The following is a 21,883-nucleotide window of genomic DNA, read 5'->3' on the forward strand; positions in this document are numbered from 1 at the left end:
ACCTTCCTCTCTCCTCTCCTCATTCGGCCTCTCCTTCATTTTTCCAGATTGGGCAGCTTTGCCCAATCCCTTTCTATCCTCTGTTTTTTTCCTCCCCGACGCCTTCATCTTTCTTTTTCCCATAATTCTAACAACAACTAATAAAATAATAATACTTATAATTATATACATATAAAAAATATAAATAGTAACCAAAATAAAAGTACTTATCGATTTAGAGTTCCATAGAACTTTAACCGTAACTCCAAATCCTTTTCTTCTTACGCCTACGAGCCCGTGTTGTCGAATACTTTAGGGATACGCTAAAGCAAAATTTCATACGCCTCATTATACGCTGATCAACGAAAATTTTAACCCTCACCTCTAAGGGCACTTTTGTAAAATCATGCCTTTAAAATTCATAAAATCGTAATATTAGGGACGGGCTGCCACAAGCAATCCTTAAAAAAGCATGTAGAAAACCATTCACCACAAAGAGAGATTTTTTGGTGTACAGCAAGCATGTCCCACTACATCAAGTGTAATTATGCAATTGGTTGGAAACTAAAAAATATATTTTTCAACTCATTGTATTATATCACTTGTTATACCGAGCCGTGTTTATAGCACACAAAAAATTTCTCCACGGTCGGATAATAGCACAATTATTGTAAAGGGGATAAAATTTTAAGGAAAACTAACGAAAAGTTCAAAAAAACTTCTCTTTTATCGAAAAGCCCTTTTTAAAGTTATATTGAATAGTGTCATTTAAAGGTAAAAATGTGGTTTTTCGTTAAAAGTGAACAGTACCGGGAGTGTTTTGTTAAAACTCTCTAAATTTTATGGGGTAATTCCGGTCCCAAAATTATTTAATAACAAGGAAAAGAAAGCTGAGAATTTTTTTTTTTTTTCAGTAAATCCAGTTCTGATCGAGCTGAATTTGCTGATGGTACAAAGCAAACCTACAGCTACAAAGTTTATGTTCCTTCAAAATCTGCTAATTAAGAAGTTGATTGAACGACACAATTAAGCTATCAGCTATGGCAAGACACATACAAATTGCACGACTCCTTCCTGTCTGTGGTTAAATCAAACTTGAGCTAGTTGTTTTGCTGCAATCTACACCATGCCATGGAACCCGATCAAATCCAGAAGTACTGCCTTTATCTGATCCGGGTGGACGTCCTGGCCTTCCATGCATTGCTGCAAGATATCGAGAGAAGTTAGCAGAAATGTTTCATTATCCAACCATCCAACTTATTGGCTACGTGTAAAGATTTTTGATAACGTAACATGTTAGACTGTCTGGTGGGAGAGCATTACCCTCCTCAATAATGTTAGGCGACGATAATGTTAGTGGTGTGCTGTATGTGCAAAGAACTGATGAGTGTAATGAATGATACCTCGGCACGGAAGACATCCATAGCAAAACCATTGAAACAGCTGATGACAGCTTGCTGGATGTCTAACCCAAGGTTATCCAAAGTTCTCATGGTCGAGAGTAACAGACCTGGCCTTCGGCCGCAAAACATGTGGATATTCACTGCTCGTCCTTCTCGCTGCCTAACTTCAACCTGTATATAGTGATCAATATCAGAACACTACGATGATCTAAAGTGAACAGAGTTACTCATTTCCTTTCGTACTTCTAGCAAAAAGTAAAATTACCAGAAAAGTTTCCGGATGTTAAGAGCAAAATCTAATTTATACTATTGGATTGAGGAAGAGCAAAAAGTAATTTCCAAGCATAGGGGCTGTTACCCTTGCAGGTTGGCCATTTGGGCTAGGTAATGAGCTGGGGCAAAGTTCTTCCTTGATACGATTTGGCAGGGTAGCCGGAGTGGGTGTCAAAGGGTGGAAAGTATTTCCGGTAGGTGTCAATGCAGACCCGGGAGGGGTGGACTCCAATTCATTATGGAGGTTGTTGATCCTCTGCAGAAGTTCCTTCAAGTACTCAATTGCATCCCCAAGGATCGAGGCCCTGTCCATCTGATATCCCATGACGAAATGTCATTCAAATCATAAATTGTTCTTCGTAGATCCTCCTAATAGCAATTTAGTAACTAATCCTTCATTTAAATGGCTAAAAGTTTGAATGTGAGACAAATTAGTGCCATCTTAAATTAAAATGAAAGTATTTTGGAGCCTTGTAAATGATGCTACTTGTTCAACAAATGAAAAGGCTAAAAACAATTTGCTTGTGAACTTTGAGGACGTAATCAATCACCTAAAACATATCATTGCATATTAAAATTCACGAGAAAATTGTGTAAAATAATTCTTACTTTGCTGATCTTCGGAACAACGGATCTCAGCATGTACAGCCTATCATTGAGCTTCTGCCGGCGGCGCCTCTCAGCCATCAGATTCTTAGCAGGCAACCCTTTCTTCTTCCCCTTACGACCCCCTCCTCCTCCTCCTCCAGCAGCAGTAACAGAACTTTTCGCATTCGAGCTATTCCCACCATTCTTGGCACCCTCATCCACCTTAGTGTTCTCAGTAAACTCATCCGAATCATAGTTCAAACCTGAACCATCAAAACTCAGATCATCAACATCATCTCCCCCGCTCATTTTCCTCTTCTTCTCATTCTCAACACCCATCTCCCACTTCCTCTCATTCCCTTCATTCAAAACCAGGCCCCCTTGTGAGCCCAAAACACCCAAATTCCTTCCACCGTCGGCTAAGTTTTTCCGAAGCGCCGCTCTTTTCTGGAAAAGAGTTGGCTGTGCTCCCACAGAAGGGAAGGACTCAAGGGGTCTCAGTAACTTAGGCCTATTAGGAAACAAAGCATTGGCTGAACCATCATCCAAACCTTGAAAGCCCGAAAATTTTGAACTGTTTTCGAGCAATTGAGGCATACGGGTAGTCGAAAACTGTAAATTAGAACCCAAATTCTGAGCATTCATCTGGCTATTTGAGCTCAAATCATTGAACCCAGTCAAAACCCCACCTCCCCTGTTCATCAAACTCGAACCACCAGTCGAAGCTTGAGTGTCAAGAAACCCAATGTCACAGCCCAAATCGAAGCCGTGATCCAAAGGGTTGTTAGGAACAACATTAAGCAGCGAAGACAAGTTGGGATTTTGAGGCATGTAGTAATGAACCTGATTTGGGTCGAGATTGTTGAAAACCGACGACGACGGCGAGCAGGAGGAGGAAGAGTCCACCGGGTTGAGCAACAAGCTTTCTGGGTCAGCAAAGCTCGGGGAGAAGCTGATGTCTCTGACATCCGAATGGCCCTGGATGTTGTTATTCGCCGCCATGTACCAGTCGTCTTCAACCTCCAGCATCGATTTGAAGGTGGACAGACAACCCATCTCGTCTTTGTTCTCGGTGGTGCCGGCAATGGCAGCGGCGGAGGTTCTAGTCCAGGAAACAGTCTCTCTGTCCTCCCTGTCGTCCATCCAAACACCACCGTTCAGCCTCGGCAGCATTCTGAAACGAGTTTTCCCTTCTGGGTTTTTCTCGGGAAAGTGACAGAATCAGCAGAAACCGAAAGGGGTCGACTGAGATTGAGAGAAATGCAAAAAGTGAGAGAGCTTTTTAATGGAGGAAGAAATGGAAGTTGCAGAAGGAAAAGGGCATAGCTTTATGGCGATTTCTTCACACGATAGCCTCTGGAAAACGTTACACTCTAATCTAATCTAATCTTATCGCCATTTGGATTTATGTGATGATTACTGTGAGGAAAAAAAAAACCGAAAGCTTTGGGATAAGCTTTCATGGCATCTCCTTCCTCGTTTCCTGCTCGGCTTTTTGGAGAACTGGGTTTTTTTCTGCAATTCAGGGATTTGCAGGAGAAGCTCAGCTGGTTTTGGAGGGTGGATTGTGTGAGGTTTGTAGGGGGTTTTATGTGAGTTCCAAATTCTAATCATGGCATCTTAACTGCAAATTTACAGGTAATAATTCACACGTGTTTGGGAGAGTTTTCTTTCTCCCTCTAAAATTTGTATTTAGTTCTTCATTGCAATTTTATTTTTATTTTTGTTTTTAAAAAAGAGGTTGAATATTTGCTTTGTGCTTGCAAATTTTGAAACTTTGAAGCACAAAATTCATCTATTTTATTAATTTTTTTAGCTAATTCATGATATTTTTGTGCACCTGACTCTTATGCGTTACACACGTCTTATATGTGTGTTAAGCTTGTTTATTAGTACATTGTACTGACGGTTATGGCTACTAACATACTTTTTTTAACTTGATTTGACCATATCTGCACCGTCCTTTCAAATTGTACTATTTTTTAGTGTTCCTGCTATTTTTTTTTATCTCTTAAGTAATCATTATATTTTTATGCATGTAACTCTTATGCGTTGCACACTCCTCACACTTGTGTTAAGCTAGGTCATTAGTACATTATACTTATGGTTATGGCCATTAAAATACTTTCCTTAACTTGATTTGACTATATAAGCACTTTCCCTTAAGAACATACGTTTTTTTAATTGTTCGTATTGAAATTCTTATCTCTTAAGTAATTCATCATACTCTTTTTTATGCATGTAACTCTTATGCGTTGCACACTCCTCACACTTGTGTTAAGCTAGGTCATTAGTACATTATACTTATGGTTATGGCCATTAAAATACTTTCCTTAACTTGATTTGACTATATAAGCACTTTCCCTTAAGAACATATGTTTTTTTAATTGTTCGTATTGAAATTCTTATCTCTTAAGTAATTCATCATACTCTTTTGCATTTAACTCTTATGCGTTACGCACGCCTCTCATGTGTCTTCTTCTGCTATGTCACATATCCCATATGAGTCTAAAGGCAACATATATTTAACCTACATACTTCTTTGGTGTCCTTATTAATCATAGACTTAGAGGTGACTATAGTGTGCTCTAACCCTCCAAATTAGAGAAAATTTCTATCATATAGTCTAACTCTAGCTTAGCACACCCACCCTAAATCGCAATTGAAACCAACTTATATGGCACATAATAGCACAATAATACTGTACGTATGCAATGTAAGTCATTCTCCTATGTTCTAAAAGGGGCTAGTGGAGCGGCAGGTAGAGGCCTAGTGACTAGGAGATTAGACGGGGTTTTTATTTGGCGTCTTGGTCCATGCCTTGTCCCTTAAGGGCTCTTTTGGGGCCTTACATGTGTTTGGATTGGATTTTGATAACTAAGATTTAAGGTACGTTGAAGTAGCCACTTAGTACTATGGTGAGAGGTCTCATGTTCGATTCTCGCAAAAGATAAATTTCAACCACATTATTGCTAAGCAATTGTGAGGCTAAGCCCCCCCTTCCTTGGTGTAGAATGTAGATAATGTCGTATGTTAAAAAAAAAAGAAAAAAAAAGGTACGTTGAAGTAAGAATGTATTTGTGTGGATTTGGAATGAATAGGTTATGCAGTGCTTGATATATTTTGTAAGGATTGAACGAGATATTAACTTTGACAAAATTTCTTCATATATTTCTTTCTTGAACACACGTTAAATTAATTTAGCATGTTATCCAATCCAATCTCATATAGGCACCAAAACCATCCATGTGTCCGTAAGACACACTTGTTACATTTGATCTACATAGATGCCAAAATGATTCTGGATTCAACTATTCAAAAACTAATTAGAGTTTCAAAAGTATGTTGTTCTCAAGCATAAATACTGAAAGCAGTTGTGTCCTTGTGTATATATAGGGTTTGTTTGAAAGTACTTTTAAAATGACTCAAAGTATTTTTAGTGATAAGTTTTTGGAACCAATCCTTAGTAAAACGCAAGTGAATCTTGCAAAATTCTTTTGAAACCCAAAACATTATCTAAAAAAACTTTCAGTTATTTTAAAAGTAATTTCTAATGAGCCTATAGTTGCAGTAAATAAAGGAAAATATTGATATTTTATAATTCTATCCCTTTGCTTCAAATTTTGCGTCAATAAAAGCCAACTTATATCAAAAAATGGAATGATAGACTGGAGTTGTATTGAAGGTGTGGTACCTGTCCCTCTTCACAACATGATAATTAAGCTGTATTTGGTTTTCTGCAATGATATATATATATATATATATATATATATATATATATATGTATATATATTTATATATTTCTGGGTTTATGTCTTGCATATGAGCAGTGAACATGTTATTGGCAGCCACATCCCCCAACATATCTCAATCATTGCATGTTACAGAAAATGTGATTAGATCAAAATGTAATAAATATTGCAGGGATCAAAACGTAAAATGAAAAAAAAAAAAAAAAAAAACAGAATGGATTGCAGATTAAGGAAACTTTAATTGGAGTGTCTGCAACCCTAATTTATCTGCTAATCACACTGCAGATTCCAGGCTCCTATTTCTGAGACATGGATGTGTTACTAAACCAAATGCAGAACCACTTTTTTTTTTTACTGTTTTACCTGTTTTTGGACAAGGCAACTGTTAACCAAAAGTAGGTAATTACAAATGATAATAAAGGTGATGCTGTTTCACCAACTTTTTTGTTTTGCTTTCATGTTTTACATGTTCTTGATTCTCGAGAGTCTAGCAAAGTATTGTAATTGGTTTTATAATAGAATCTCAATTTTTTGTATGGTATCAAATCAGATTGTTCCGCGTGTGAAACTCAATTGCCACACATGCTCCATGATATACGATTTGTGTTGTCCTCATGTTAGGCTTTAAAATTTGCCACACGTGAAATGACGTGTCGAGAGTATCAATCCCACATCGAATAAACCTTGTTTGTGCTTGTGCTTATGAGTAATTGAGTTATTCTTCATATTATCAATTAGTTTGACGGTGCAACCTCAACTTTCTTCACAAGTAAACTAAGCAATAATCTTTCACACATACAAAGGTAAATCTAGATGTTTTTACCCTTGTCTCATGCTTATGTTATCACATTTCAAGCGTTGTTTTTACGTTGCTTAAAGTCTAAACCACGTTTAAGTTTATAGTTTGCCTCATGCTCATCCCTAACCACTTGATTGTTGTTTAAGTTTACAGCTTGTCACACTGCCATCCTTTTTTATCAATCACCCATTGTTTTTACCCTTTTTCAAAAGTTTAAACTAAATTTAAGTTTATAGCATATGTTGTATGGTCATCCTTTACGTGCTTGTTTGTTTATCACTCAATTGAGATTTTACCCCCCTTTTCAAATGCATAAATTGTGATAAAGTTTACAATTCGTTTCATGCTCATCCATTTTGCTTAACTTTTACATGCTCATCCTTTTACTACTCGATCGTTGTTTTTATCCTTTGCAAAATATGAACTACATCTCGTTTCATACTCATCATTCTACTACTTGACTGTTACTTAAGTTTACTGCTCGCCTTATGCTCATCCTTTTACTTCTTGAATGTTGTTATAGTATCAAATTACCACTAAAAGCTCCCGATAGGCTGCCTTATTTGATCTTTGAATTACGAAACTCAAGCATATGTGGATGAAACATGATAACTAAATAGGAATAGTAGTAACCACAACAAGTAGTCCAGTGGATAATTGCAAATAGCAGCTTTCAAATAAAAAACTGGAGGTCTTGAGTTCGATACTTGTAAGTTGTGAATCAGCTTGATCGTGGTCACGAGTAGGGTGTAATTCTCAACTAGTTTTCTCCAAACCTAAAAATATATATAATTGTGATTTACCACTAGTTGTCTCCTTTAAAAATAAAAAAAAAGAGTTGTAGTAGCGTAGGATTTTGATTCAAAAAATGGAGTAAATAGGAGAGGGAGAGAGAGAGAGAGAGAGAGAGAGAGAGAGATTGGAACTGCAGTAGCAGCCAGAGAGGCAGAGGGAATAATTTTCAGAGGTAATAGAAAGAAAGCCAAGCATCTCGTGAGCCTCTTTCTATTCACCACAACAACCATGAACCAACCAATCAAACATCTCTTTCTCCCTCACCTTTTCTTTTGGATTTTTAAGATCTTGTGGTTCCTCAACGGTTACTTCCTTCTCTCTCTCTCTCTCTCTCTCTCTCTGCCCTTGCCCTTTGGTCTAGTTTGTGTTGTGTGTGCCATTTCATTCACCCTCCCTCCCACCTTTATTTCTAATGTACTAATCAAACTCCCCTTCTTGATTAAGACAAACTTTTATAGAGACACCAAAAACACATCAATCATTTATTGAGTTCTCACAAAATAAGAGCTTATGCACAATTTGCCCTTTTTTATAGGAATTCTCTTATTTTTACTTTTGCCGACGTGAGATTTTATGTATTTTAATCTCACTTTAAAATGACATTGGTTTTATCAGATGTGAGAGTTACTCTAATCATGCAGCCTTAAACAAGTTTATCCCGGAGTTAAGAAATACCAAACTTAATCAAATTAGGGTCAAGCTTTGTTTATGAGCTCGATTACCTTGTAAACCCGAAGTTATCGAAATCAAGCTTAATACTTTCAGTACATTTGAAAGATCGAACTCTTAACCTATTCTACTTCAGTCTCACTAACCTCAACTCCCAAAACGTCGAAATTTTTTGAAACTTGAATTCAAAATGGTAAATAAATGTATATAAAACAAAAAATTATTTACAAGGGACCCACTAAATCTATAAAAATAAAGCAAAGGACAAGTGGAAATTAAAATTATGGACCACAACGAAAGTGTAGTTAATGTAAAATGTAAACAGATGTAAAAGGAGAAAGAAAGGGGCCCACAAGAATAATATTGCAATTGCAAGAGGGAAAGACGGAAAGAGATCATCTGCGGATATCTTCCTCCAAAGCCTAAGAATTAAGTGATGCGCATTTGAAATTTTATACAACGGCTAAAAATTATTATAGTTTTTAATTTTTTTTTACTAATTTCTCTGTTTTTAGCCGTTGGATCAAATTTTAAAAATCCGGATCACTTGATTTTTGGACTTTGGAGGAGAGATCCGAAGATGATCTCTTCTTGGAAAGGCTAAGGCTGCCTTTAATATTCAAGGACTATCCTCGTGAGCTACATGGACATTGTCCCATTGGCATCAAAAGGCTGCCCTTAATATTTAGGGTGTTACCCCACACTCCTTTAGTACTTGCAAGGGAAACGTTCTTTTATACTATAACATCCCAACTTAGGAAATTATTTACACGGACATCCCATGCCGGCCCTATGTTTTTTCATTAGAACCGAGCTATGTCGCTTCGGAGTAGTTCGGGTTGAGCCGTCGAGCGTAGCATTCCTTCAAAGTGGCAACAAACACACCGAGGGGATCTAGAAAACGATGGAATCTATTGGTGATGCACGAATTGGTTACTTTGGATAAAACCATGAAGAAGTTTGGCATGGTCAAGATATATCACTCTATTAGGGTAGTAATAGTATTAATTATAAGACGATATGACATGTATGTGGTGAGATGTTACATTGTTACGCTTACAAGCGTTGCCTTGTCACACAATTTAAAAGCGATACTATGTTAGTTCTATCTTACTCGTAAATTGTTCTTAGGGTTATCCCAATGGGTGAAGGTGAGTGAGAAATAAGATATGGAGTAAACTTAGTCAAAAGTTCGATTTCCTTCCTTATTCCATGATTCTCATCCCTTCATATGTGATATTAAATTCCTCATCTTAGTCCAAAGACTCCAAACTATAACATTCTGCGCAGAAAAGAAAAGTTCGAAAAAATGATTATTTATTCGGGAATTGTTATTAACATTCTAAAAATCTCATTTGACACTCCAAACTTTCAATAATTAGAAAGAAAAATACACTTGTAAATAGTCTAGAATGAGATTTTTCGAGTGCTAATAACAATTCTCTTTATTTGGGCCAAACTTAAAAGGCCTGAGAAGCCCACAAACAAATCTGTTTTTTAGTCAAAACCCACAAAAAAATCTTGACCGGCCCACTTTTGGATCATCTTGAATTTGACAGACTACAAAGTGGGCTGAGTCTCCTTGGCCCAATTAGCCCAAAAATCTAGCACCTCCATAAGCCTACAAAAGAAAGAACAAACTTAAAAAAATACACACAAAGTTATGGTCGCCGAATTGACAACAAGGCCAAAACAAAAGGCCGCCGACCCCAGCACTCCTAAATATTTTCTGACATATTTCTTACATGTACAAACAACAAAACGCATCCTAATCATTGATCTTTCTCTGATAGTGATGAGGTCTACAATACAAGTAGAACTCGTCTTTATTAAATGTGGTATCTTTATTACTATTTTATTGTAATACAATCGACGTTCTTATTTTAAATTACACTAAAGAGATGAGAGAGTTTGATTTCGGAACATAACAGATTGAAGAGGAAGACCCTAATTACTAGGGCAATTCGCTAGTTTATAACTGTTATTAAGCTTATAAATGTTGTGACTAAACTTAAAAAAATTGAACAACAATCCAACATATTGTTCAATCCAACCGCTGAATGCCCATACGAAAAAACTTCTCAAAACTATTTTTTTAAAAGATGTTCCAATTTTTATTAATAATTGATGTGTTTTCGAAAAAAGCACTTGGAGGTGCTTATTGTAAGCAACTTATGTTTTTTTTATAACCTACCAAACATTTTAACTTATTTTTAATCAAATGTTACTTGAAACGCTTAATCATCATAAAAACGTTTCCAAACAAGCGCAAACATTTTTACGTATTACAATTACAATGTAAGTTGTAGAATTTACCTCACAATTTAACATTATGAATGAAAAAAACAAAAAGGATTTGAAGGAAGCTTAAGCAATTGGTCTCGTGTACGACTGTGATACAATCAAAACGCGGCGTATTGGTATTTCACGGAATACTTCTGGCGAATGAAGTCGAAGCGTATCAAGGGCAAAACCGTCATCGCACGAAATATCTCAGCGTCAAGATGGGGACTGTGCTAACATTCACATTGGCTTACAGATAAGGCCGGTGGGCCCACTCGAAGCCACAATCTCACACTATTAAACGACGTGTCGTAGCTCGCTGCCGTCGATCACTCGCGGTCGTAGGTTAGCGGTGTTCTGTAGGTTATCGTGTACGCAACGGTGCATGAACGCTGATGCACCTTCATGTGGAAGAGAAAAGGCCAACAGATAGATTTATCAATTTATAGAGAGAGTTTTAGAGAGAGAGAGAGAGAGAGAGAGAGAGAGAGAGAGAGCGCTTCTCTTAAGACCACACCTATCTCTTCCTCTTTCGGCCGACCATATCATACTAAGAATAGGGTCTCTCTCTTCGTCTCCGAAGAAAGACCCTCTCTCTCTCTTCTCTTTCTCTCTCTATAAGTTCCATTTTTAATATTTCAATTCGAAAGTTTATCCAGATAACGGGGTTTTAGGTGAGCTTTTCTTTTCAATCGGTTTACCCTTTTGGATTCACTGCTTCTGTGCGTGAAAAGTTAGGGTTTTTTTTACTTCTGCCTAGGTTTATCTGGATTCTGGGGTCTTCCCCTTTTAATCGATTGTTCTTATCTGTTGTGAGTGAAATCTGCTTCTTATGTTCGAGTTTCGGATTTGTTAATGTTTTTATGCTGTTGTTGTAACATGGGTATCTGAAGTTTTTGTGTTTTTGAGGTTATATGGCCTTGTTTGAATCTGGGAATCCATTGTTTTTGTGGTTACTATGTTTCTGAACTTTTTTGTACCGTTGTAATTCACGAGGTTTGTAGATTTTAATGTTATATGGATGTAATTATTGTTGGGTTTTGATGTTTGACCTTTACATGCTTGGTTTGGAGACTAAAATGGATGAAAGACTTAAACTTTATGTTTCGTTGATAGCGAAAATGGAGTTGGAAAAGGATTTCTCAATTTTGTAGTTATAGTTACTATTGAGTAAGTCGATACATATGTTTTATTCTAATGGGAGAGAGGACATTTCTGTATCTTGAGTAGTAATCTTACTGGTGTGAATATTGCTGCGTAAATCTCCGTAGTTTGAAGCACGTAGCATAAATTCAGCTATTAGTGAAATCTGTATGTTGAGTTTGTGTCTCTATGGATGTCTTGAATTGTGAACTAAATCTTTGTTTGGTCATTGCTGAATGCGGAATAGGTTGGAATCATGGCGAGGAATCTGGTTCAGTCTACTTATATTCCAAGTGTGGCAACTGGGAGAAGGCTTGGCTACTCTAAAGGGTCTGGGAATGCCAGAAGGACAGTCATGTTCTGTACTTTACGAGCACCTGCAATGAGAATGAGCAGTTACACAGGACTCCGGAGTGTTAATGCTTTAGATGTTAGCGTAAAACCCAGGCATGACTTATTTTCTACGGTGAAATTCGCAAACACTAAACGTCGTGAACGAGCTAGCAGATGTGTGCCTAAAGCCATGTTCGAGCGCTTCACAGAAAAAGCAATTAAAGTAATTATGCTTGCACAAGAGGAAGCAAGGCGACTAGGTCACAATTTTGTTGGTACTGAGCAGATACTTTTGGGTCTTATTGGTGAAGGGACCGGTATTGCCGCCAAGGTTCTCAAATCCATGGGAATCAATCTTAAAGATGCACGAGTTGAAGTGGAAAAGATAATTGGAAGGGGTAGTGGATTTGTTGCTGTTGAAATTCCATTCACTCCTCGTGCAAAGCGAGTTTTGGAGCTGTCACTGGAGGAAGCTCGCCAACTTGGTACCTTCTTTTCTCTTCCTCCTGTTCACCAAATGCCTCAAAAACATTGATATAAACTAATAAGAAGCATCCTTTTTCTCCTTGAAGGGCATCCTGCCTTTATTTACTTGGTTTTCCTAGTAATTGCGATGTGTAAACCTTCATTTATAGTAGGTGGAACAAAATTTATATAGGCTGTTTGGCATCAAACGTAATCCTTGTGGAGTGAATCCATATTTCAATTGAAGTGTAGGGATCATACATGAATTGAAGGCAGAAATATGATCTCAATGCAAGTTGATAACTCTTTTTTCTTTTTTTGCTTCTCTGCTATACATCCAATTTTGTGTTAACTAAACAGTTCATAAATGATGGATTTCAGGTCATAACTATATTGGCTCTGAGCATTTGCTTCTGGGATTGCTTCGGGAGGGTGAGGGTGTAGCAGCTCGTGTTCTTGAGAATTTAGGTGCTGATCCTAGTAACATTCGCACACAGGCAAGCATAGCATCCTTGTTTAGTGATTCTTTTTGAAGAAATTCATTATCAGAACTGAAAGTAACCATAAAAAACTTTCTTGGTGCGGGCAGGTTATTCGTATGGTTGGTGAGAGCACAGAGGCTGTTGGTGCTGGTGTTGGAGGAGGGACCAGTGGTAATAAAATGCCGACTCTAGAAGAATACGGGACCAATTTGACTAAGCTAGCAGAGGAGGTGTTGAACTCGTTTATTCTTTTTTTCCTTTGTCATGTTGTAGAATGTGCTCTGCTTTAGATGTTTTATTTTTGTGTCAAGGTTTGTTTTTAAGATACTTTTTCTTCAATTCACAGGGTAAGTTGGATCCTGTTGTTGGAAGACAACCTCAAATTGAACGTGTCGTCCAAATTTTGGGTAGGAGGACCAAGAATAATCCCTGCCTTATTGGAGAACCTGGTGTTGGGAAGACTGCAATTGCAGAAGGTCTTGCTCAACGGATTGCAACTGGTGATGTTCCTGAAACAATAGAGGGAAAGAAGGTGGGTGAGAGTTTAGTTATAATTCTGAATAGGTTAAACTTATTTGGAACCGTTCCTTCTATTTCAGTATATCAAGTTATATCTTGAAAAGCAATGTAATAATATGTTTGACCTTTTCTCCTTCTTAAAACTGTCTAGGTTATAACTCTGGATATGGGTCTTCTTGTTGCTGGTACAAAGTACCGTGGAGAGTTTGAGGAAAGATTAAAGAAGCTAATGGAGGAAATCAAACAAAGTGATGAGATTATTTTGTTTATTGATGAGGTGCACACTTTAATTGGAGCAGGAGCAGCTGAAGGGGCAATTGATGCCGCAAATATATTAAAACCAGCTCTTGCAAGAGGTGAACTGCAGGTAATAATCGTAATATTAAAAAAGTGATGTACAGATAAAAAGTATTCAAACCATTTTTTGTTTTATTTTTTTACCTGAACAAATATCGAGTATGTATATTAAACACATATCTATTTGTTAACCGGAGGATGCAGTTATAGATTTTATTGTCCGGGGAGTTGAGCTTTTTATTTGTTTTGTGCTCTTTGAATTCCTGACGATTCAGAATGATATATTTGCTACATTATATTAGCTTGCTGCTGTTTACATTTGAATCCGAATGGTAAGTTTCATCTCTATTGGTACAGTGTATTGGAGCCACAACTCTCGATGAATACAGAAAGCACATTGAGAAAGATCCAGCCTTGGAAAGGCGATTCCAACCAGTCAAAGTTCCTGAACCAACCGTGGATGAAACCATTCAAATTTTGAGAGGGCTTAGAGAGCGTTACGAGATTCACCACAAGCTCCGTTACACTGATGAAGCCCTGGTATCTGCTGCACAGCTATCATACCAGTACATCAGGTAGGCATCCCTACTTCTATGTGCAATGTTGCTAATGCTGGATACTGTTGATGCTTATTAAAACTAATTAAATGTTTATAGTGTTTTGATGAGTACAAATGTCCTTTGTTATTGTTTGCATTCCCTCCTCATAACCCATCCGTAGAAATTAGTTGGTCTCCACTTTTCTGTTTGTTTCTGATGGTGTTAGCTACCTATCTCTTTCCCCATGCACGTGTACTCGAATAGTTCTGTTCTGATTGATAATTGTGTATACTTCAGTGATCGCTTTCTGCCTGATAAGGCAATTGACTTGATTGATGAAGCCGGTTCTCGAGTTCGCCTTCGTCATGCACAGGTATGACCATTTCTAAGTTTTGATAGCCACCGTCTTCTTAAGCTCAGGGATTTTGTATTGATGGGGACATGCTAAATGTTTTTTACAGCTACCTGAAGAAGCTAGAGAGCTTGAGAAAGAGCTGAGGGCAATCACTAAAGAGAAGAACGAGGCTGTTAGAAGCCAAGACTTTGAAAAGGTACAGAACTCTGTTTCTGAATGCACTTTGCATCAGTATACACACTTGATTTCTAAAGGGCATGAATGTGAATCTGATTAGGCCACTGTGATCTAGGGGTGCTAAAACGTCCTGAATCAATAGAAATAGCTACTAGAAATAATTCTAAAATTTGAAGTTCTTTCTGTTGTAAAATTGATTTCAGAGTTAATGGGGTTTCTGATGGTAGATTAAGACTGTCAAATATCATCGTCTGTTAGGCCTGTGGCTTAAAAAAACTTGCATAAAGTTGAGCTGACAACATGCATTTTGGACAGGCTGGGGAGTTACGTGACAAAGAAATGGACCTAAAGGCACAGATCACAGCTGTTGTTGATAAAGGCAAGGAGATGAGCAAGGCAGAGAGTGAGGCAGGAGATGTAGGTCCTCTCGTGACTGAAGTGGATATTCAACATATTGTGTCCTCCTGGACTGGAATTCCAGTTGAGAAAGTGTCCACTGATGAATCAGACCGCCTCCTCAAGATGGAAGAGACCCTTCATAAGCGAGTGATTGGTCAGGATGAAGCAGTCAAGGCTATTAGTCGTGCTATTCGCCGAGCCCGTGTTGGACTGAAGAATCCTAATCGTCCTATTGCCAGTTTCATCTTTTCTGGTCCAACTGGGGTTGGGAAATCTGAGCTCGCTAAAGCTTTGGCTGCATACTACTTTGGTTCTGAAGAAGCCATGATTCGGCTTGATATGAGTGAGTTTATGGAGAGGCACACTGTTTCCAAGCTCATTGGTTCTCCCCCGGGTTATGTTGGTTACACAGAGGGAGGTCAGCTGACTGAAGCCGTTCGACGCCGTCCTTACACTGTGGTGCTTTTTGATGAAATTGAGAAGGCTCATCCCGATGTCTTCAACATGATGCTTCAAATACTCGAGGATGGAAGATTAACCGACAGCAAGGGCAGAACCGTGGATTTCAAGAATACACTTCTGATAATGACATCTAACGTAGGAAGCAGTGTTATTGAGAAGGGAGGCCGACGCATAGGATTTGACCTTGATTATGATGAGAAGGATAGCAGTTACAATAGAATTAAGAGCTTGGTGACAGAGGAACTAAAACAATACTTCAGACCCGAGTTCTTGAACAGGTTGGACGAAATGATTGTTTTCCGTCAACTCACCAAGCTGGAGGTAAAGGAAATAGCAGATATAATGCTCAAGGAGGTATTCGAAAGGTTGAAGAAGAAGGAGATAGAGCTTCAAGTGACGGAGAGGTTCAGAGACAGAGTGGTTGACGAAGGATACAACCCGAGCTACGGAGCCAGGCCTCTAAGAAGAGCGATCATGAGACTGTTGGAGGACAGCATGGCTGAGAAGATGCTTGCAAGGGAGATCAAAGAAGGCGACTCGGTCATTGTGGACGTCGATTCTGATGGGAACGTGACCGTGCTAAACGGCAGCAGCGGTGCTCCCGAGTCTTTGCCAGAGCCGATTCCCGTTTGAAAAGCTAACGTAGGCGCATTTCGTTGATCTGTTGGCAATATATTTGTATCTTTTTTTCATTTGCACTTTGCCATTGAACGTAGTCTGTTTTAATGTCGAAAAGGACTTAGTCGGTAGCGGCAATTGAAAGCTGTTTGTTTAATGGTTCTTCACTTGAATGTTCAAGGCTGTACCAGTTCAATACAGAAAAAATAGTGGAATTAGACTTCTCTTTTTACACCTCGTGTGGTGGTTCAGTGTTGGTATTTATAATAAAATTTTCAGACTCCGAAACTTCTACCTCTGAGAAGTTGTGTGCTGCCATGTGACCTGCAGTGTGATCAAGCGCTAATCAGTTAGTAACTACTCTAGCGTTTCGGCCCACTTTACTCTCTGATATTTCTCGTAGTTTGAACTGATACTTGTGAAGTTATTATCGAAAGAATCTCTGACAAAGTAGTTAAATAGACGAACACAACGTTGTCGATAAACAATGAAATGTCTACCAAAATAATGAGTAATTTGAGTGAGTTTTTACAAGAATGATTACTGGTACGAAATACTCAAGTCACCAACTGATATTCATCTATGTGCGCTTAAAAAACTGTGCTTGCTCGCAGACGCGGGTTAGGCCAGTGCGCCTTCTCTTTACATCTCTGTTCGAATCCCTTCACCCGTAGATTAGAGTACATTATAATATCGCTTTGTCAGAAACACAGTGCATGGCGCTGCCAATATATATCCCTAAATTGTCTGATAACCTACAATCTTCTTGATTACCAGGCAAACTCTACAATCTCTATATTTATATCTACAAGAATGGCCAGCCACATTTCTGCAACCACAAGTCCTTGATCTCCAAAACCACCTTATAGAAAGGAGGCCTGGGAGATCCTTAATTTTCCACATCTGAATGAGACCTCTGTTTAGGGATGACGCTTCCGCCTCGGCTAATTTTTAGCACTGTCAAAGCCTTTTGTATCTCCATTGTCATTGCACTATCGACGCTACCTGACGATAGCTTCTTGTGTGATTTCTGCAGATGAAGCTTAAGCGAGCTGCTACTCAGACCTGCATTTACCCCGCAGATTGGGCAAACTTTCATCGTAGGCTTCCGCTGTTGCCACTCCATGGAAACTCTCCCATGAAGTTTCTTATCCAGATCCACTAGGATCTTTGCAAAACCATCATTGGGTTGCGCCCGACGATGAACTTGTTTTAGAGAATTCCACGCCTCTAATAGAGTGCAATTCCTGCACCATAGAAAGATTACTTAGCTAAACATTTCTCAAAGTAATATTGTTGGAATCACAATTTACACCAATAAAAGCAATACGGATATCGGTTGATGCCACATGTGTATGAGGAGTGTAATATATGTTCTACGATGTGTATAACAGATTTTACTTACTTTCTCAGCATTAGGTATGCAAGCACTAGGGTGGCACTTCTACTTTTCCCCTCGAAGCAATGGACGAGAACCTTCCCTCTTTCTTGTTCAACACGATCAGTAAAACTGACAGCTTCATCAAAGATGGTGCTGATATTTGTATCGTCATTGTCGCATATCTGTTCAAAGGGGGTGTGCAGTCTAATCAGGACAATGCAGGTGCCAAACATTTTATGAAAACGATAAAATACATGCAGAGTTGGGGGATTAAATTTTTAAAACATTAAAAACAGAAACTTCACCAAATTAAATGGTGAGAATGGATTCTGGGAGAGAAGATGTCATTAGTTAACGTTCACATATGCTTATTTGGATGTGTAAACACTGATGAGAAAGAACCCTTACAGCAAAATTCTTGTACTCGAATAGATCAGGAAACTGAGAATCTGCTTGTCCAATTTCATTGGAGCACAAACACAATACATGAGTAATTCCTAAGCGTTGCAGCGTGAATACAGATCGTGCAGCCAAGGCTCCACCGATGAACATGGAACTTGTGACTCGAGATGGCCTCTCTGTATTTGCAGCCTCCGATATCAATGCAATCCTCTCAAGAATGTGCTCAAGTCTGACCTGTTAGTTATAGAGAAATGTTTACACGAAAGAAAAAGGAAAGGAATAAAAAAACAGAAGAGGAAAGAAGGGACAAATATACCTTCAATTCATAAGCATCAACAACACCATTGTTGTCACTACCCTCGAAAAACCCAGAATTAAAATTGTTCTCTTGACATAGTTTGATAACATCACTCTTTAGCATTTCATTCCACTGTTCCAGTTCTTTGTTTGATTCAGCATCAACCTGAGCATTGTAATATATCGAAGTTTAAGAGAAACTATGTATTAAGAAACGACTTGCTGTTTCCTCATCTGCAGTAGCATATAAGAAGAATTTTAGTTTAAGGATGTCCAACCTTGGCGTATTTATGGAAGTCCCGAAGCTTTGCTGTCAAACGCAGACTACTGAGGGGCTCCGCACTTCCTTTAGAGAACCTCCCATGCCAACTATCCCTTGACATGGGAGAGCTGCAGTCATAGCCTTCTTTATTTCCAGAAGACGAAGACCTTAGAGCAGTTCTCTGTGACTCGGAATCACTAAAATCAGGATTGTTCTCATTGACAAGTCGTTCCTTACTTAGTGCAGAAGCACAATGAAAACTTCCAGCAGCATGAGAGGGAGACTCAGGAACTGCCAAATCCTCTTTGTCGGACTCCCCTGAGGATATTCTATCTATAATATTGAAGAATATTCGTAACAAGTTCTCCAGTCTTTGATGAAGTGTGAGTAAGAATATATGGAATCCCTGCAGATCCCTAAGAGCAGCTCGGAATCCACTACGAAATTTTTTAACAACTGAAGCCATCTCATACGCTGGTATATCAGATGCATCAGTTTCTTGTATGGGAGAACGTCCTAACTTCCCTAATGTTATTTCATGCAACACATTAGAGGAGTACTCAGAACTGTTGAGTAGTAACTCAACCAACCTGGGATAAATTTCCTGGTCATTTGCACGCTTTCCAGCAGGAGGTCGACGAGGAACCCCAGAGTCAATAGCCACAACTGGAAAATCAGAAAACACCGAATGATCTGATAGTTCACTCTGTATAGATCTTGGTGACTCTATAATATCTGAAAGATCAGAGGTCTGTGTTACTGTTACGGCATTATGAGTACCCAATTTGCTATCTACTGAAGTTGCCCTTCTATCCTTATGAAGACCTCTGATTACTCTTGGTTTGTATCGCTTGATTGCAGAATCGAAGGCTTCCTCCAATCTATCCATATTTCCCAAAGCCATTTTGTCAGCCAACAATAGATTTGCGGAATTTCCACGCCATCTGAGCTTATGGCAAGGAAGCCTATCCTCATTTCTGATGACAAGATCCAACATCAAGATCCTACCAAGAGCAGCCGCTGTTTTTTCTGCAGTTTCCCTCGACTCAAATACAGTAGGGCTTTCAAGTAAAGGAGATCCCTGAACATAGCTGCAAAAATTAAAGCTTTGGCCTTCAGAACACCATATAAAAGGATCAGTTATCTACTAGGAAGCGTTTTCTAGTGGTCCACATCATGGAACATGATGCTTCCTTATTTAGTTTCCGTTAAAAGCATACAAGGAGGGGGGCAGAGATCAGGTTCTAGAAAACCTAGGGGAACAATTTAACTGCATGCAAAATGACCCGAGCAATCAACACAAGTTTTTGCCACGACTCTAACTAGTTATGTGCATGCTCGATGGTGAACGAAGCACAAACATTTCATAATGCAGAATTAACTCCTTAACTACATTAGAAATAGAGACACTAAGATTATAGTTAGACCTTATGAGCAAAAGGCATCGGCTAAGTTCAAGAGCTTCCAAAAGTTCTGAGCACGTCATTTCCCCACATTCATCTCCTTCTGAACTTGCTGCATCTCTTGCTTTCTCTGCAGCTTCCTTCATCTGCAGCCACTCCAAGCTACAATTATGAATGACTCTGGCCTGCAATATCCAACGGACAAAACATAAATGTATCATGGTAGATAATGATATTATTGCAGGAGAGAGTTGAGTGACAATGTACTACCTGAGGAGTTCGAACTCCAAGCCACTTTGCAAATTCATATCCAAGGCGTTCAGATTGTGTGGCCATTCTTGATGATGATATCTTTATAACAGCCGCCGCTTCCTTAGTACAAGCATCATCATTCCCTGGCTGGTTGAATAGGCCAAAGAAGACAACGCCCCCCGAATTTACAGTTACCTATATGCACACAACTGAAGAGATTACGGGGAAGCAAATAAGAATATAAATAATGACGTATGTTTTTATTCTGTAATTCAATCCAGTAAACATAACAAGAATTCCATACAATGTAGTTAATTTAGATTGCACACCTCAAGAGCTTTATTCATTTCATCCTCAGAATTGTCATTGCTACTACTATGCTCAGTGTGATGAAGCGAAGAGAGCCTATCCCAGGAAAAATAACACGACTCAATGTCCAATGCAGCAGCTTTACCAAGTCTTTCCCAGAGATTGACTTCCGTGGTTTGCTCACAGGGAAGAGAACCTTCCCAATCATCAACAAAGTCTCCTACACTGAATGGCCAACGTGATGACTACTACCGAACATTGTAACCACATCTCAATGTAAGATAACACAAAAATATTGAAACAGACCTCGAAGGCATACTGTCGAACCTCGGAAGGTAGTGGGGGAAGCCAGAGGAGTGATATTTGGCACTCCGTTTACGAACCAGTTCCATCCATTGCGTGATTCTATATGCCTGCCCTGCGGCAATGTCACCCAACATATACAAGGCCTGCATTCCCAATGCACCCCCAAACAACCATGATTAAATTTCACTTTTGTTTCTCAAAAGTTCAACCACTACCTCTCTTTCTATGCAAAATCGTCCTACAAAACAAGCATTCCGGTAACAATGCAGCATATTATACAAGTTACTAACCCGGGAAGTGACGGTGAGAGGCAAAGGGGCCTCAGGCTCGTCAGAACCAGGGTCCAATTCCTTGTCCTGTAATTCCAGCATATAAACTACAAAATATGAAATCGGAAATCCCCAAGTTTATTCATTTCTTCCAAAAAAATAAAAAAAAAAGATGCAAAATTTACACAATGCAGATAAACCCCAGATTCCAAAACATCAGATAAACGCGAATGGCATTCAAATTAGGCGGAATCTGAGATTTTAACGATCTGGGTTTTAATAAAAAGGAAGGAAAGATAAGGGGAAGGGAGGAAAATACCTGGAGCTGCAGAGGATTGGTGGGTGCAGGCTCCTGGCTTTGCTCTTTTGGCATAATGTTTATTTTTGGGATGTTGGGGTTTTTCTTTAGAAAATGAAAAGAATGGGAGGAGGACAGAGAGACTTGAAGCAGGTGGAGAGAGGGAGAGAGAGCTGCAGAGGAGGATAAAGCATAATTCGCGAAATAAAAAAAAGAGTTGCCTTTTTTAAGAAAGAGAATGCGGGATAGTTGGAATTGGCGCCTTTTCAGTTTGTTTTGCTGTTCTGAAAACTAAGCGTTGTTAGACGGAGAGAGGGTTCATAAATTATGAAAGAAAGAAGAAGAAATTGTCTTAACAAAACTTACGTTGTGTT

The 21,883-nt window shown here is 38.7% G+C and overlaps 3 protein-coding genes across 5 annotated transcripts; 1 reads left to right on the forward strand and 2 right to left on the reverse strand.

The window, feature by feature from the left end:
• Positions 1–817: 817 nt before the first annotated feature.
• On the reverse strand, positions 818–3,821 carry LOC126625681 (transcription factor ICE1-like). Its single transcript, XM_050294727.1, has 4 exons — positions 2,265–3,821; positions 1,741–1,968; positions 1,383–1,553; positions 818–1,182 (listed from the first exon to the last, which is right to left on the reverse strand). The coding sequence occupies exons 1-4, from the start codon at positions 3,414–3,416 to the stop codon at positions 1,099–1,101; spliced, it is 1,635 nt and encodes a 544-aa protein (XP_050150684.1). The 5' UTR covers positions 3,417–3,821; the 3' UTR covers positions 818–1,098.
• A 7,180-nt stretch (positions 3,822–11,001) lies between these two features.
• LOC126625688 (ATP-dependent Clp protease ATP-binding subunit ClpA homolog CD4B, chloroplastic) lies at positions 11,002–16,581 on the forward strand. Its single transcript, XM_050294738.1, has 10 exons — positions 11,002–11,215; positions 11,932–12,502; positions 12,864–12,979; positions 13,072–13,194; positions 13,311–13,496; positions 13,635–13,850; positions 14,138–14,355; positions 14,617–14,692; positions 14,781–14,870; positions 15,167–16,581. Exons 2-10 carry the CDS (start codon positions 11,941–11,943, stop codon positions 16,343–16,345), a joined length of 2,766 nt encoding a protein of 921 aa, XP_050150695.1. The 5' UTR covers positions 11,002–11,215; positions 11,932–11,940; the 3' UTR covers positions 16,346–16,581.
• A 303-nt stretch (positions 16,582–16,884) lies between these two features.
• On the reverse strand, positions 16,885–21,774 carry LOC126625687 (dual specificity protein phosphatase PHS1-like). 3 transcript variants are annotated; one of them, XM_050294735.1, is made up of 11 exons: positions 21,531–21,774; positions 21,233–21,318; positions 20,943–21,085; positions 20,657–20,856; positions 20,346–20,522; positions 20,100–20,260; positions 18,689–19,763; positions 18,430–18,576; positions 18,120–18,347; positions 17,736–17,893; positions 16,885–17,577 (listed from the first exon to the last, which is right to left on the reverse strand). In XM_050294735.1, the coding sequence occupies exons 1-11, from the start codon at positions 21,582–21,584 to the stop codon at positions 17,220–17,222; spliced, it is 2,787 nt and encodes a 928-aa protein (XP_050150692.1). In that variant the 5' UTR covers positions 21,585–21,774; the 3' UTR covers positions 16,885–17,219. The 3 variants fall into 3 exon arrangements, with proteins under 3 accessions (XP_050150692.1, XP_050150693.1, XP_050150694.1); XM_050294736.1 differs by having other exon boundaries at positions 20,657–20,861; positions 21,233–21,298; positions 21,531–21,773; XM_050294737.1 differs by having other exon boundaries at positions 20,657–20,861; positions 21,531–21,772.
• Positions 21,775–21,883: the final 109 nt, after the last annotated feature.

Source organism: Malus sylvestris, chromosome 6, assembly GCF_916048215.2.
Source record: "Malus sylvestris chromosome 6, drMalSylv7.2, whole genome shotgun sequence".
NCBI classification, from domain to species: Eukaryota; Viridiplantae; Streptophyta; class Magnoliopsida; order Rosales; family Rosaceae; genus Malus; species Malus sylvestris.

What these genes read in the sequence shown, in the direction of transcription:
- LOC126625681 (XM_050294727.1), bottom strand. Translation starts at nt 3,416, where the DNA reads ATGCTGCCGAGGCTGAACGGTGGTGTTTGGATGGACGACAGGGAGGAC. An exon ending in TTGTTCCGAAGATCAGCAAA is followed by an intron (nt 1,969 to 2,264) that starts GTAAGAATTATT and finishes ATGGGATATCAG; the next exon opens with ATGGACAGGGCCTCGATCCT. An exon ending in CAAATGGCCAACCTGCAAGG is followed by an intron (nt 1,554 to 1,740) that starts GTAACAGCCCCT and finishes CACTATATACAG; the next exon opens with GTTGAAGTTAGGCAGCGAGA.
- LOC126625688 (XM_050294738.1), top strand. Translation starts at nt 11,941, where the DNA reads ATGGCGAGGAATCTGGTTCAGTCTACTTATATTCCAAGTGTGGCAACT. An exon ending in CTAGTAACATTCGCACACAG is followed by an intron (nt 12,980 to 13,071) that starts GCAAGCATAGCA and finishes TGGTGCGGGCAG; the next exon opens with GTTATTCGTATGGTTGGTGA. An exon ending in TTCGCCTTCGTCATGCACAG is followed by an intron (nt 14,693 to 14,780) that starts GTATGACCATTT and finishes TGTTTTTTACAG; the next exon opens with CTACCTGAAGAAGCTAGAGA.
- LOC126625687 (XM_050294735.1), bottom strand. Translation starts at nt 21,584, where the DNA reads ATGCCAAAAGAGCAAAGCCAGGAGCCTGCACCCACCAATCCTCTGCAG. An exon ending in TTGATGCTTATGAATTGAAG is followed by an intron (nt 18,348 to 18,429) that starts GTATATTTGTCC and finishes TATAACTAACAG; the next exon opens with GTCAGACTTGAGCACATTCT. An exon ending in GCATACCTAATGCTGAGAAA is followed by an intron (nt 17,578 to 17,735) that starts GTAAGTAAAATC and finishes TCTATGGTGCAG; the next exon opens with GAATTGCACTCTATTAGAGG.